The sequence below is a fragment of the Pelodiscus sinensis genome, chromosome 30 (genome assembly GCF_052426305.1).
Source record: "Pelodiscus sinensis isolate ZL-2025 chromosome 30, ASM5242630v1, whole genome shotgun sequence".
Classification (NCBI taxonomy): Eukaryota; Metazoa; Chordata; order Testudines; family Trionychidae; genus Pelodiscus; species Pelodiscus sinensis.
The window spans coordinates 12,398,670-12,411,128 of record NC_143081.1 but is presented as its reverse complement, the minus strand read 5'-3'; the positions used below and the strand labels follow the sequence as shown (position 1 = coordinate 12,411,128).

At 47.1% G+C, this 12,459-nt stretch overlaps 2 protein-coding genes across 2 annotated transcripts; both read right to left on the bottom strand.

Moving 5' to 3' along the window:
* Positions 1–407: 407 nt before the first annotated feature.
* On the bottom strand, positions 408–1,463 carry LOC106732712 (olfactory receptor 14A16-like). Its single transcript, XM_075912049.2, has one exon. The coding sequence runs from the start codon at positions 1,441–1,443 to the stop codon at positions 508–510; it is 936 nt and encodes a 311-aa protein (XP_075768164.2). The 5' UTR covers positions 1,444–1,463; the 3' UTR covers positions 408–507.
* A 9,740-nt stretch (positions 1,464–11,203) lies between these two features.
* Positions 11,204–12,181, bottom strand: LOC102455504 (olfactory receptor 1M1). Its single transcript, XM_006133408.3, has one exon. It carries the CDS (start codon positions 12,179–12,181, stop codon positions 11,204–11,206), a length of 978 nt encoding a protein of 325 aa, XP_006133470.3.
* Between the last annotated feature and the right edge of the window lie 278 nt (positions 12,182–12,459).

The following is a 12,459-nucleotide window of genomic DNA, read 5'->3' as shown; positions in this document are numbered from 1 at the left end:
TGTACAAATCTTGGGCATGCTATACGTTGTTTTTTGTCTGTGCATCGTAATCGTTACTGGGCTTGTAGGTATTGCTTCTTATGTTGTGTTAACCATTTCATATTTAGAAGTTGTCAAGTATAAGTAGACTAATGACTAACTCCGCCACCTCATCAAAGATAACCATAGAAGGATTGGCTGTATGAGGAGTTTTTATTATTGCTATATTGTTTTTATTTGTTGTCAATTTTTTTTGCATGCTGTGCTGTCTAAGACGAATCAGAGGCAATGACTTAATATAATTAAAACTGTAGTCAATAAAGTTGGTAATTGGTTAAGCATATCTCAGCTCGGGCTTTCCTCCTTTGCAGCCACCATTCCGTCATCACAAATGCCACCCCTACACAATCTTTTGAGCTTCTGGTTCGTCACATCCAATCTTCTGAGAGACAGAATTTTATCATTATTTGATTAGATTCATAAAGAAGCTCAGAATGAACTCACAGTCAAGACACAATGAGAGACACTTTAATTCTTGGTGAATAACTTGTACACAATCACTTTCTTTAATGCAGCTTGAAGCTCCTTGTTCCTCAGGCTGTAGATGACCGGATTCATCATGGGGGGTACCAGGGAATAAACAACAGTCACTGTGAGATCTAGATCTGATGCCGAGCTGGAGGTGGGTTTCAGATATTCAAAGAAGCTAGTACAAAGGAACAAAGAGACAACTGTGAGGTGAGGGAGGCAGGTGGAGAAGGCTTTACGCTGGCCCTGCTCCGAGGGGATTCTCAGAACTGCTTTGAAGATCTGAACATAAGAAACAATGATAAAAATGAAGCAATTCAAAGATAAAAACACACTGAAGGCAAGAAGCCCAACTTCACTGAGGTAGGAGTCAGAGCAGGCCAGCTTGAGTAGAGGGGGGATTTCACAGAAGAACTGGTCGACGTCGTTGGACTGGCAGAAGGGTAACCGGAAGGTGTTCCCGGTGTGCAGGGCAGAGTAGACAGTAGCAGTGATCCAGGCACTGGCGGCCATGTGGACACAGGCTCTCCTATTCATCACTCTCTCATAGTGCAGTGGTCGGCAGATGGCGATGTACCGGTCATAGGCCATGATGGTGAGTAACGCAAGATCTGCCGCAATGAAGACTACAAAGAAGAAGACTTGGGCGACACAGGCAGGGTAGGAAATCGACCTGGTGTCCAAGAGGGAGTTGGCCATGGATTTGGGGATGATGACAGAGACGGAGCCAAGGTCTATAATGGAGAGGTTCCCCAGGAAGAAGTACATGGGGGTGTGTAGACGGTGGTCGAGGGCGATGGCTATGAGGATGAGAAGATTCCCCATCAGGGCTGCCAGGTAAAGCACCAGGAAAAGTGCAAAGTGCAAAACCTGCAGCTCCCGGGTGTCAGAGAAACCCAGAAGCAAGAACTCGGTCACGGAGCTTCTGTTGAACATTTTCTTCTTCAGTTCACTGTGTTGGCTGTGGAGGGAAGGACACAGACAGGGGTGGGGATTAGGGTGTTACACAAAATGCCCCTGATTCCCTGCAGCAACCTCCCATGTCCAGTGTCTGTCCCAGCTACTCCCTAGCGGCAGTGAGTTACACACGGGTGTCAAATGGCCTGTCTCCCAGTCAGGACATGGAGCTGCATCTGTTTGCACCATCCAAAGATCTGGGAGTGGTGGAGGATGGCTTAAAATAGGGCTGGATACAATGCTCTATGAAGGATGGAGCAAAGCACAATCCCACCCGCAACAACTACATCCAAGAAGGACCCTCTGTTGCTACGACCAGCAAGGGCATGAAAGAAAAATTCCAGCAGTGCCTGAGCATCATTATCTGGGGAAATGTGAGACTCACAGTGACTCAGTACCCTGCATGGCAGCTCATCTGTCAAACTCCATTGCAACATCACATGGACGTTCCATTGACACAGAATCCCAGCTCCACCTCTCTGTGCAGGTGGGTTAGTAACAGCCCCCAGCGACCTCCCTGCTGTGTTATTGCCTCATAGAATCAGAGAACCCCAGGGCTGGAAGAGACCTCAGGAGTCATCGAGTCCAGCCCCCTACCCAAAGCGGGACCAGCCCCAACTCAATCCTCCCAGCCAGTGCTTGGTCAACCTGGGACTTAAATATCTTAAAGATTCCAACCCCTCCCTAGGGAACCCAGCCCAGTGCTTCCCCACCCACCTAGTTTTTCTTAATATCCGACCTAGAGTTGACCTGCTGCAACTTGAGACCATTACTCTTCATTCTGCCATCTGTTTCCACTGAGAACGGCCTCTCCCCATCGTCTTTGGGACTCTAATTCAGGGAGTTGAAGGCTGCTCTCAAATCCCCCCTCACTCTTCTCTTCTGCAGACTAAACAAGCCCAAATCGCTCAGCCTCTCCTTGTGCTCCAGACTCCTCATTATTTTGGTTGCTCTCCGATTGACCCTCTCCTATGCGTCCACATCCTTTCTGTAGTGAGGGGCCCAGACTTGGATGCAAAACTCCAGATGTGGCCTCAGTAGTGCCAAATAAAGGGGAATAATCACTTCTCTGGATCTGCTGGCCATGCTCCTCTTAATGCACCTTAATATGCCATTAGCCTCCTTGGTGGCTCATATGAGCTTCTCATTCACTGGAATCCCCAGGAATTTTTTGCTGAATTGCTACTTAGCCAGTCAGTACCCAGCCTGTAACAGTTTTTGGGATTCTTCTGTCCCCAGGCCAGGACTCTACACTTGTCCCTGTTGAACCTCATCAGATTTTTTTTGGCCCAATCCTCTAATCTGTCCAGGTCACTCTGGACCCTGTCCCTGCCCTCCAGTGTATCTACCTGTTCCGCAGCTTAGCGTCATATGCAGACTTGCTGAGGGTGCAATACATCCCCTCATCCAGGTCATTCATAAAGATGTTGAATGAAATTGGCCCTAGAACCTATTTTTGGGGCACTCTGCTTCAAACCAATCACAAACCAGACATCGAGCTGCTGATCACTACCTGTGGGGCCCAACAATCTATCCAGCTTTCTATCCACCTCACAGTCCATTTATCCAATCCATACTTCCTTAACTCGCTGGCTAGAATATTGTGTGCTGAAGTCAAGGTAGATCACATCCACCGACTTTCCCAGAGCCACAGAGCCAGTTACCTCATCACAGAAGCTAATCAGGTTGGTCAGGCATGACTTGCCCTTCGTGAATCCATGTTGACTATTCCTGATCACCAGGGCTGAGCCCCACTCGCCATCCACGCTGTCCGGCGATCTGCGCATGCCGGAACCCGGATCTTCCCTGGGCGAGTAGATTGTATAATTTGTCGAGCCCTGCTGATCACTCTCCCCTCTTCCAAGTGCCTCAAAATAGATTCCTTAATGATCCCCTCCACAATTTTTCCAGGGACCGAGATGAGGCTGACTGGTCTGTAGTTCCCTGGATCGTCCTTTTTCCTTTTCTTAAAGATGGGCACTACATTTGCCTTTTTCCAGTCATCTGGGACATCTCTTTGTTTCTGGGGAGCTATTGGGACACCTGGATTCTATTCTTGGCTCTAGCACCGACCTGCCATGTAATATCGGTCTGGTCACTTCCCTCTGTTTCCTTTCCCTCCCTTTCTCTGCTTTGTCTGCTGGAACTGATGGCTGTCAGGGGTTTGCACTGTGTTATGTGTGTTCAGTTCCTCTGTTTGCAGCACTTGTAGTTAGCCGGCAGCAGCAGAAAGGGCATACGGTGGTAGAGCTGACTGTCTAGGTGCTAATCTTATTGACTTCTCCTATATGCTTGGGTAGAGTTAACCAATAGAGGCTTTGGCCAGGGTGGGCGGGAGGGGGATGTTAATTCACTGTTCTCCATTAGAGGCATTAATATGTTTAATATCTGTGCCATGGACTGCCTACTTCGCTGCTTGCTCAGTCTTACATTCAACAAGTAAGCAGAGATATACTTGTTGCAATAGAGTGACTGGGTGCAGATTTTACTATTATTAGATTATACCAAAGTTCCCACCCAGCTTCAACCTAAAATACCAATCTGGGAAACTCAGACATTGTCTGTTTAAATTATATCAAAGACACACCGGGGATTCAACTCCAAACAACTTCTGGGAAGTTCTGTTACTCTTGAAAGAAAACCTGTGCTTTGGAAAACTGCACACTGGTTTTCCTTCCTTTACCTGAAAACGTTTCCGTTTCTGGTGATTTGGCTGAAATTTTCTGGTTCTTATTGAACAAAAGCAAAAGTTTGGTTTTCACAATGGGGAGAACAAGTCAACTGTTGGCAGGAAAAAAAAAAACCTTTCCAAGCGGCTACAAACATTTCAGTAAATACAGAGAACAAGTCGTGACTTGTCTCTCCCAGTTCCATTATGAAATCTCCCCAGGACATCCGCACCTAACACTGTTGGATTAAAATAACAGACTTACCGTTCCTGCGCTGCACCAGACACTTCACTGCCGGGATCCTGCCATCATTGCCTGTCTGCGAACGATGCTCCATCACTGAGTTAGCCAGCAGCTGGTTCCTTGTCCCTCCCTTGTATTTCTCCATCTCAGGGAAGCTTGAACGAGAGGCGAAGGGCCAAACAGGAAGGGTGTAGAAAGTCAGCTCGCTCTGCAGCTGAGAAACTGATCCTGGCACGTTCAAGCAGCAAACCTGGTCACAACTCCAGATGTGCCTGCTCTGGGGAAACAGCAGATCCGACAGTCCGGGCCTGTGATCCCGGCTCCGACCTCACCCCTGGAGCAAATTACCCTGTCGCCCTGCCCTAGCTGACCCTGGAAGGAATCTGGCTACCCACAAGACAGGGCTGAGGAGCTGTGGGATGGAGACGGCAGAAGAAGCTATTTATGGCTAGCACAGGCAAGTGACAGAACGACCCAGCACTGCTGTGCACCAGAGCCCCAGCTGGCCTGGGACAGTCTGCTCTGTTGTTAACCCCACACACTCCACTCTGGGAGAGCAGAAATTTTTGTGTCCCGTGTTGCACCAGCAGCTCGTGGGATGCAGCCCCCCAGAGGACCCCACAGCTCAGGCTGCCCCGGGTGGTTGACTCTGGCCAGGAAGAAGCAGCCGGTAGGAAACTCAGCGCAGCGTCCTAACCTGCTGTCAGCTGACACAGTCTCCTTGCATTCCGTGTAATGAGGGCTTGTCAAGCGGAGATGCCGCTCTTTGGTTTCAAGTGAGCTGATTTTATTTGCATCTGCTGGAAGGGGCTTAGAGAAGGGGGTTGGGGATGTGAGGGGGTCAGGAGTCAGGGCTGGGGGTTGAGGAGGGGCAGAGGTTGGGGAGCGTTGAAGGTGCAGAAGTCAGGGTTTGGGGAGCAAAGAATCCTAGAATCCCAGGACTGGCAGAGACCTCAGGAGTCATCATGTCCAGCCCCCTGCCCAAAGCAGGACCAACCCCAACTCAATCATCCCAGCCAGGGCTTGGTCAAGCCGGGACTTAAACACCTTTAGGCATGGAGATTCCACCCCTCCCCCGCCCAGGAGCCTACCCCAGAGCTTCCCCACCCTCTTAGGGAAATAGTTTTTCCTCTAGACCTAGACCTAGACGTCCCCCGCTGCAACTTGAGCCCATTGCTCCTCGTTCTGCATCTGCCCCCACTGAGAACAGCCTCTCTCCAGCCTCTTTGGAACCCCCCTTCAGGGAGTTGACGGCTGCTCTCAAATCCCCCCTCGCTCTTCTCTTCTGCAGACTAAATAAGCCCAAATCCCTCAGCCTCTCCTCGCAGGTCTGTGGCATGGGCGGGGGGCTGTCTGCTCTGTGACTCGGGGTTCCCCTGCGCTGTGATGGGAGATTCTCACTGACTCTTCCAAATGTGTATTAACCCAGACACCCAGCCTCAGCCTCCCAGGGAGGGAGACAAAGGGAGGAGGGCGGAGACCAGCACATGGCTGGGGGGCAGAGCTGGAAGGGAGATTCTATCTGGTATCATGGAGGAAGCAGCCTAAGAAAGGGGCTGGGATTTAGGGGCCCAGTCTCCCCCATCTCAAGGGGGGCTGAGGCATCCTAGGCCTGCCCTGTAACCAGATGACATCTGTGCTGTGCTGTACCCTGGAGAAGCAATAAACTCCCTCTATTCTACTGGCTGGTGGAGTCTGTTCGTGCCACTACGGGGGTTCAGGAGGCAGGGGAACCCCGAAGCACTTCATATGCTCCAGCCCCCTGAATCATTTTGGTTGCCCTCCACTGGACCCTCTCCAATGCACCCACACCCTTTCTGTAATGGAGGTCCCAGAACAGGACACAATACTCCAGATGTGGCCTCACCAGAGCCGAATAAAGGGGGATAATCACTTCCAGGCACATCCCGTGCCCTGGAGCAATCACACCCTGTTCTTGCTTTAAGTTATGATAAAAGGAAGCTGCCTATCAAATTTGGTGATCCTCATTCTTGCCGTTTTGGGGGACCGAAGACAGTGACCAAGCCATTTGTCTCGTGCCATCCCTCTCCAGCCTTCCACAAACCTTGGGCAGGGACACCACTCCTACCCCCTGGCTACTACCACTCCATGGACCCAACCTCCATGACTTGATCTCACGTCCCTTTAAACTCTCTTCCAGTTCTAGCCTTCACAGCCTCCTGCAGCAAGGAGTTCCACAGGTTGACTCTTTGCTTTGTGAAGAACAACTTTCTGTTACTAGTTTGAAGCCTGCTACCCATTCCTTTCCTTTGGTGTCCTCTAGTCCTTCTATTATGGGAACTAATGAAGAACTTTTCTGTATGCACCGTCTCCACCCAACTCCTGCTTTTAGAGACCTCTATCCTGTCCCCCCTCAGTCTCCTCTTTTCTAAGCTGAAAAGTACCAGTCTCTTTAGCCTCTCTTCATATGGGACCTGTTCCCAACATCTGATCATTTTAGTTGCCCTCCCCTCTCCCACCCTCTCTCTTCCCCTCTCCCACCTCCTTTTCCCAGTCTCCCCCAGTTTTGTTCAATAAAGACAGATTCCATTTTGGAAGACACGTTATCTTTATTTTGTACATCAAGAAGAGGGGCTAGGGAAGGGTAAGTGGAAGGAGGTGAGGGAGGAATGGGGTATGAGCCCCCGATGGGGAGGACTGGGCTGGCTCTGCAGGCTTCTGGGGGTGGAAGCTCTCCTGCAACCCCCAATTGCCCCCTCTCCCCAGATGGCAGCCTGCGGCAAGTGCAGCCGGGCTGATGGCCAAGTGGTGTGATGTGCCCAGTGTGGGTACTCCGGGCAATCCAAGCCAGGACTGCTTTGCAAGCGGGGCACCCTGAGAACTGTCTGTCCGGGGTGGGGGTCGGGACCCTTTAAGCACAGCCCTCGGCTAGCCTGAGACAGCATCTCCACGCTCTAAGTCCTCCTCTGATGCCCTGCCGGCACTGCTTCCGGCCATCCTTAAGCCTGGTTCAGGGTCCACTTAATGTGGACATGCTAGTTCAAATTAGCAAAATGCTAATTCGAACTAGTTTTTAGTTCTAGATGCGTTAGTTCGAATTAGCTTACTTCGAATTAACTAATTCGAACTAAGTTAGTTCGAATTAGCGCTGTAGTGTAGACGTACCCTGAGTGTCTGATTTCCCCAGTATAGAAATTAATTTTTATCCTGGTCACTCATCTCATCATATGAGAACTGACATAAATATTTTTTATCCTCAGATCCCGCTGTGGCCGAGAAAGTATTTTCCGTCATACCTGGTGTCCTGCCTCCTACCACTCCATGGAAAACAGGACCCTTACCACCATTGACAGTTGTTTTAATGGCTCCATAGATTCCAAAGCCCAAAGGAATCAGTTCATATAACACAGGGAACAAGACTTTCCTAAAATAATTTCTACAGTAGAGAACAACTTCCCATCTTCATTTAAACATTCTCAATGAGGTAGATTCTACTATTAACATTAGTAAATTGTGCCAATAGTTAATTATACTCACCATTAAAATGTACAGCGTATTTCCAATCTGAACTTGCCTTCATCATCCAGACATTGGATGATATTAGACTGCTGTCTAATAGACCGAGGAGCCCATGATTAAATATTTGTTCCCCAGGTAGATACTTGTCAACTGCAATCAAGTCACCCTTTCACTGTAATTTTGTTAAGGTAAATAGATTGTGTTTCTTCAGCCTGTCACTACAAGGCCTGGATTCAAATCCGTTATTCATTTTCATGTCTTTTCTGAGTCCTGTCCTGTTTATCAATATTCCTCCTGAATTATGGGCACCGAAACCAAACACAATATTCCGACACCAATGCCAAATACAGATGTCAAATAACTCCTTGGCTTTACTTTACCTTTTCCCCATCTAGGCATCCCATGTAGGGGCACACTTCAAGAGAGATGTGGAAGAATTGGAGAGGGCCCAAAGAAAAGCAGAAAAAAAACACATCTAGAAAACATGATCTATGAAGGAAGACTGAAAGAATTGGGTTTGTTTAATTTGGAAAAGAGAAGGCCGAAAGGGGTCATGTTAGCAGTTTTCAAGCATGTAAAAGGGTGCTACAATGAGGAGGGAGAAAAATTGGTCTCTGACCTCTGAGGATAGGACAAGAAGCAATGAGCAATGAGCTTAAATTGTGGCAAGGGAGATTTCGATTCAAAATTAGGAAAAACTTCCTACCTGTCAGGGTGGTGAAACATTGGAATAAATTGCTGGGGGAGGTTGTCCCTGGAGATATTTATCCCTGGAGATATCTAAGAGAAGGTTAGGTAGACATGTATCAAAAATAATCTAGATGGTGCTTGATCCTGCCATGAGGGCAGGGGACTGGACTCGATGACCTCTCAAGGTCCCTTCCAGTTCTATTATGCTAGGATTCTATGATAATCCTAATAAGTTAGAAAAGAAAGTGAAGGCAGACCAAGAGTTGGATGGGGTAGATGGGCTTCTTTATTGCATTTACTTCTTCCGCCCCAAAACCAACCATTCAAGTGAGCAGTACATTAACGACATCACACTCTTTTATCAAAGTTACCAGTAAATTCCCATATCTGCCAAAACTCCCCCGAAATCCCTTTTTAGTAGTGTGAATGCCCATACAATGGATAGGAATCATCATCATTGCCCTTCATGCCCACTGGCGTGTACGAGAGCAACAAAGGTCCCGTACGTCTGTCTGTCTCTGGCCAGCCTCTCAATGGTGTCCCAAGTGTTTTTCATTTCTACTTCAACAGTTCGGCGCCGTGTTGTCTTGGGTCGTCCTTATTTCTGCTTCCCTTCAGGGGTCCAGTGCACAGAAGTCTTTGTGATGGAGTGCCCATCTTTCCTGAGTGTGTGCCCAATCCAGCTCCAGCATCTTTTCATAATGATGGTGGCCAAGTCACCTTGTTTGCACTGCAAAAGCAGGACCTGCTTTGAAATTATTCTTGGCTAAAAATATGGAGGATACTCCAAAGACTTTTGGTGTGAAAAGTCGACAATTTATTGAGGTCGTGCTCTGTCATTCACCAGCATTCTGATCCATATAATAGTGTTGATAAAATACAGCTTTAATAAAACTTCAGTTTGGTGTGGATGCTGTACTGTGATAATGAATAGGATTAGCCATACAATTAATATAATTATACACACCCCTGTGTACTGTTTACAGCAATTTTACCCATGAAGGTTTTGTAGCTTAAAGTTTCTTAATCATTAACTAAAAGCGGGGAGAGAAGGAGCCATCACCCTGAATGCATTTTATGTAGCTAGTAAGGCTGTGTCCACACTCAGGGGTTCTTTCGAAAAAAGTAGCCTTTTTTCGAAAGAACTTCCCCTGCATCCAGACTCAAGCCGCGTTCTTTCGAAATTATTTCGAAAGAACGCGGCTTTTCTTTCGATGGCGGTAAACCTCGTTTCACGAGGAAGAACGCCTTCCTTCGAAAGTTCTTCTTTCGAAGGAAGGCGTTCTTCAATGTAAAGAGGCTGTCTTCGAAAGAAGCCTGCAGTCTAGACACACCTTAACAGAAAGGGAGGGGGAGGATAACACTGCTTTTGCACACAGGCTGCGTCTAGACTGGCAGCTGCTTTTGCGGAAAAAATTACCAGCTGTCTATACTGGCTGCTTGAATTTCCGCAAGAACACTGACGATCTCATGTAGGATTGTCAGTGTTCTTGCGGAAATACTGTGCTGCTCCCATTCGGGCAAAAGCCCTCTTGCGCAAATGCTTTTGCGCGAGAGGGCCAGTGTAGACAACGCGGTATTGTTTTGTGCAAAAAAGCCCTGATCACGAAAATGATGATCGGGGCTTTCTTGCGCAAAACCGCATCTAGATTGGCACGGACGCTTTTCCGCAGAAAGTGCTTTTGCGGAAAAGCGTCCGTGCCAATCTACACACTCTTTTCCACAAATGCTTTTAATGGAAAAACTTTTCCGTTTAAAGCATTTGCAGAAAATCATGCCAGTCTAGACATAGCCACAGAGTATTCATTAGAAAGTTACATTTCTTGTACAGTTACCCAGTCTTATCTACCTTAACAAACAGGAAATAAGGGGAAGCAAACTTCATCCATCAAGCAAAAGAAATAACGCTTGCCTACCAAAAAGAGTAATGCCTGCCTTTCACCATACTCATATCAGGGTAATGATTACCCAGGACTTTAGTTAAGTCTTATATACCCCAAAATATCTGCAGAGACTACTACCCAAAGTTCTCCACTCGTTATAGAGAACGGAGAGTTCAGATCTGAGGAGAATGACTGTCACACAGGGCCGACTTATCAGTTGGGCACAGTAGGCACACTTCTAGGGGCCCAAGAAAATGTTTTCATTTCTTTTCAAATCGGAAGAAAAAAAAAGAACTTTCAGGGTCGAAGAAAATATTTTAATTTTTTTCTCACATCAGAAAAAAATGAAACTTTTAGCACCCATGAAAATCTATGAAATTTTGTCTAAAACAGAAAAAAAATGTTGAAGTATTTAAAGTTATATCAAAAATAATTTTTAATATTTTTTTATGGAGCAAGGGGCACACGAAGGCAAAAGTGCCTAGGGCCCACGAAAGTCATAATGCAGCCCTGCTGTCACTCAATTCAGTGGGATGGGAACAAACTCAGAACCACTCACAAGAATTTGACCAGTAGTGTTCACGTGCAGAGGAATGAAGCAAGAGTATTTTATTGAAAAATGTGTCTGGAAAAAGTCTGGTTTTGATAAAGAGTGATTCTAACAGTAACAAATTTTGTAGAAAGAAAGAAAGAAAGAAAGAAAGAAAGAAAGAAAGAAAGAAAGAAAGATTCAACTGGACCATATTTAAAAAGAACTGTATCAGTTTATGTCGGTTATGATATATTGAAATTTGTCCTATGCCTGTTTCTGAAAGCGACTGATATAAGAATGGCTTTTCTCAGGCACTCCATGACCTCTTTGTTTCTCAGGCAGTAGATGAAGGGGTTGATCATGGGACTCAGGACTGTGTAGAAGACAGAGAATATTTTGTGAAGGACTTTGGGTGTGTAAACAGTTGGAACCACATAGACAGCCATCAGGGTCCCATAGAAAAGTGTCACCATGATAAGGTGGGAGGAGCAGGTGGAAAAGGCCTTTTGCCTCCCGGTGGTGGACGGGATTTTCAGGATGGCGGTGATGATACAAATGTAGGACACCAGAGTCAGTAGACAGGGCACAACAATACACAGGGTAGCAAAAGTAAATTCCATTAGTTGCAGATTTTGGGTGCTGTCACAGGACAGCTTTACAATGGGTGAAAAATCGCAGAAGAAATGGTCGATTTCATTGGAATCACAGAACGTTAATTGGAACAAGAAGATATTTACTGTGGTGCAGCTTAGAAGGCTACTTATCCAGGACCCGACCACCAGCTGGCCACACACCCGGCCGTTCATCAGAGCAGCATAACGCAGGGGGTTGCATATCGCTAGGTACCGATCGTACGACATGGCTGCGAGCAGAAAATTTTCTGTAATTGATATGACACCAAAGAAATATTCTTGAACAAAGCAGCCCTTCACAGAGATGGTTCTGTTCCCAGTCAGGAGACTGGCCAGCAGCCTGGGCAGGACGCTGGATGTGTAGCAGGTCTCCAAGCAGGCCAAGTTGCCCAGGAAGAAGTACATGGGGGTGTGAAGGTGCTGATCAGCCACAACTAGTACAATGATGAGGAGGTTCCCGGACAAAATCACAAGGTAGATCACTAGGAACAGCAGGAAGAGAAGGGGCTGCAGTTCAGGGACCTCCCCAAATCCTAAGAGGATGAATTCAGCAATGGGCGTTTGGTTTCTTCCCTCCACTTTCTCCATCATCTGTATCTAGAAAAAGAAATCCATGAAATATTGAGGGAATAACTACAGGCAGATTGTGCTGTCAGAGGAGGTCTGGAGTGGGTTACCTCCCACCCCTCCATCTCTCTACTAGAAGCATCAAGTTGTCTTTAAACAGTGAAAGACTCATGTAATGAATGTGTCGGGCTTCCAGTGTAGGTGAACCAGGAGCATGGAACCCAACTGAATGATAGGAATGTCCCATCTAAGGGGCTTTCAAGTAGGAATAAGAGATCCTCCGGAAAAGAGCTTATTTT

What these genes read in the sequence shown, in the direction of transcription:
- LOC102455504 (XM_006133408.3), bottom strand. Translation starts at nt 12,181, where the DNA reads ATGGAGAAAGTGGAGGGAAGAAACCAAACGCCCATTGCTGAATTCATC.
- LOC106732712 (XM_075912049.2), bottom strand. Translation starts at nt 1,443, where the DNA reads ATGTTCAACAGAAGCTCCGTGACCGAGTTCTTGCTTCTGGGTTTCTCT.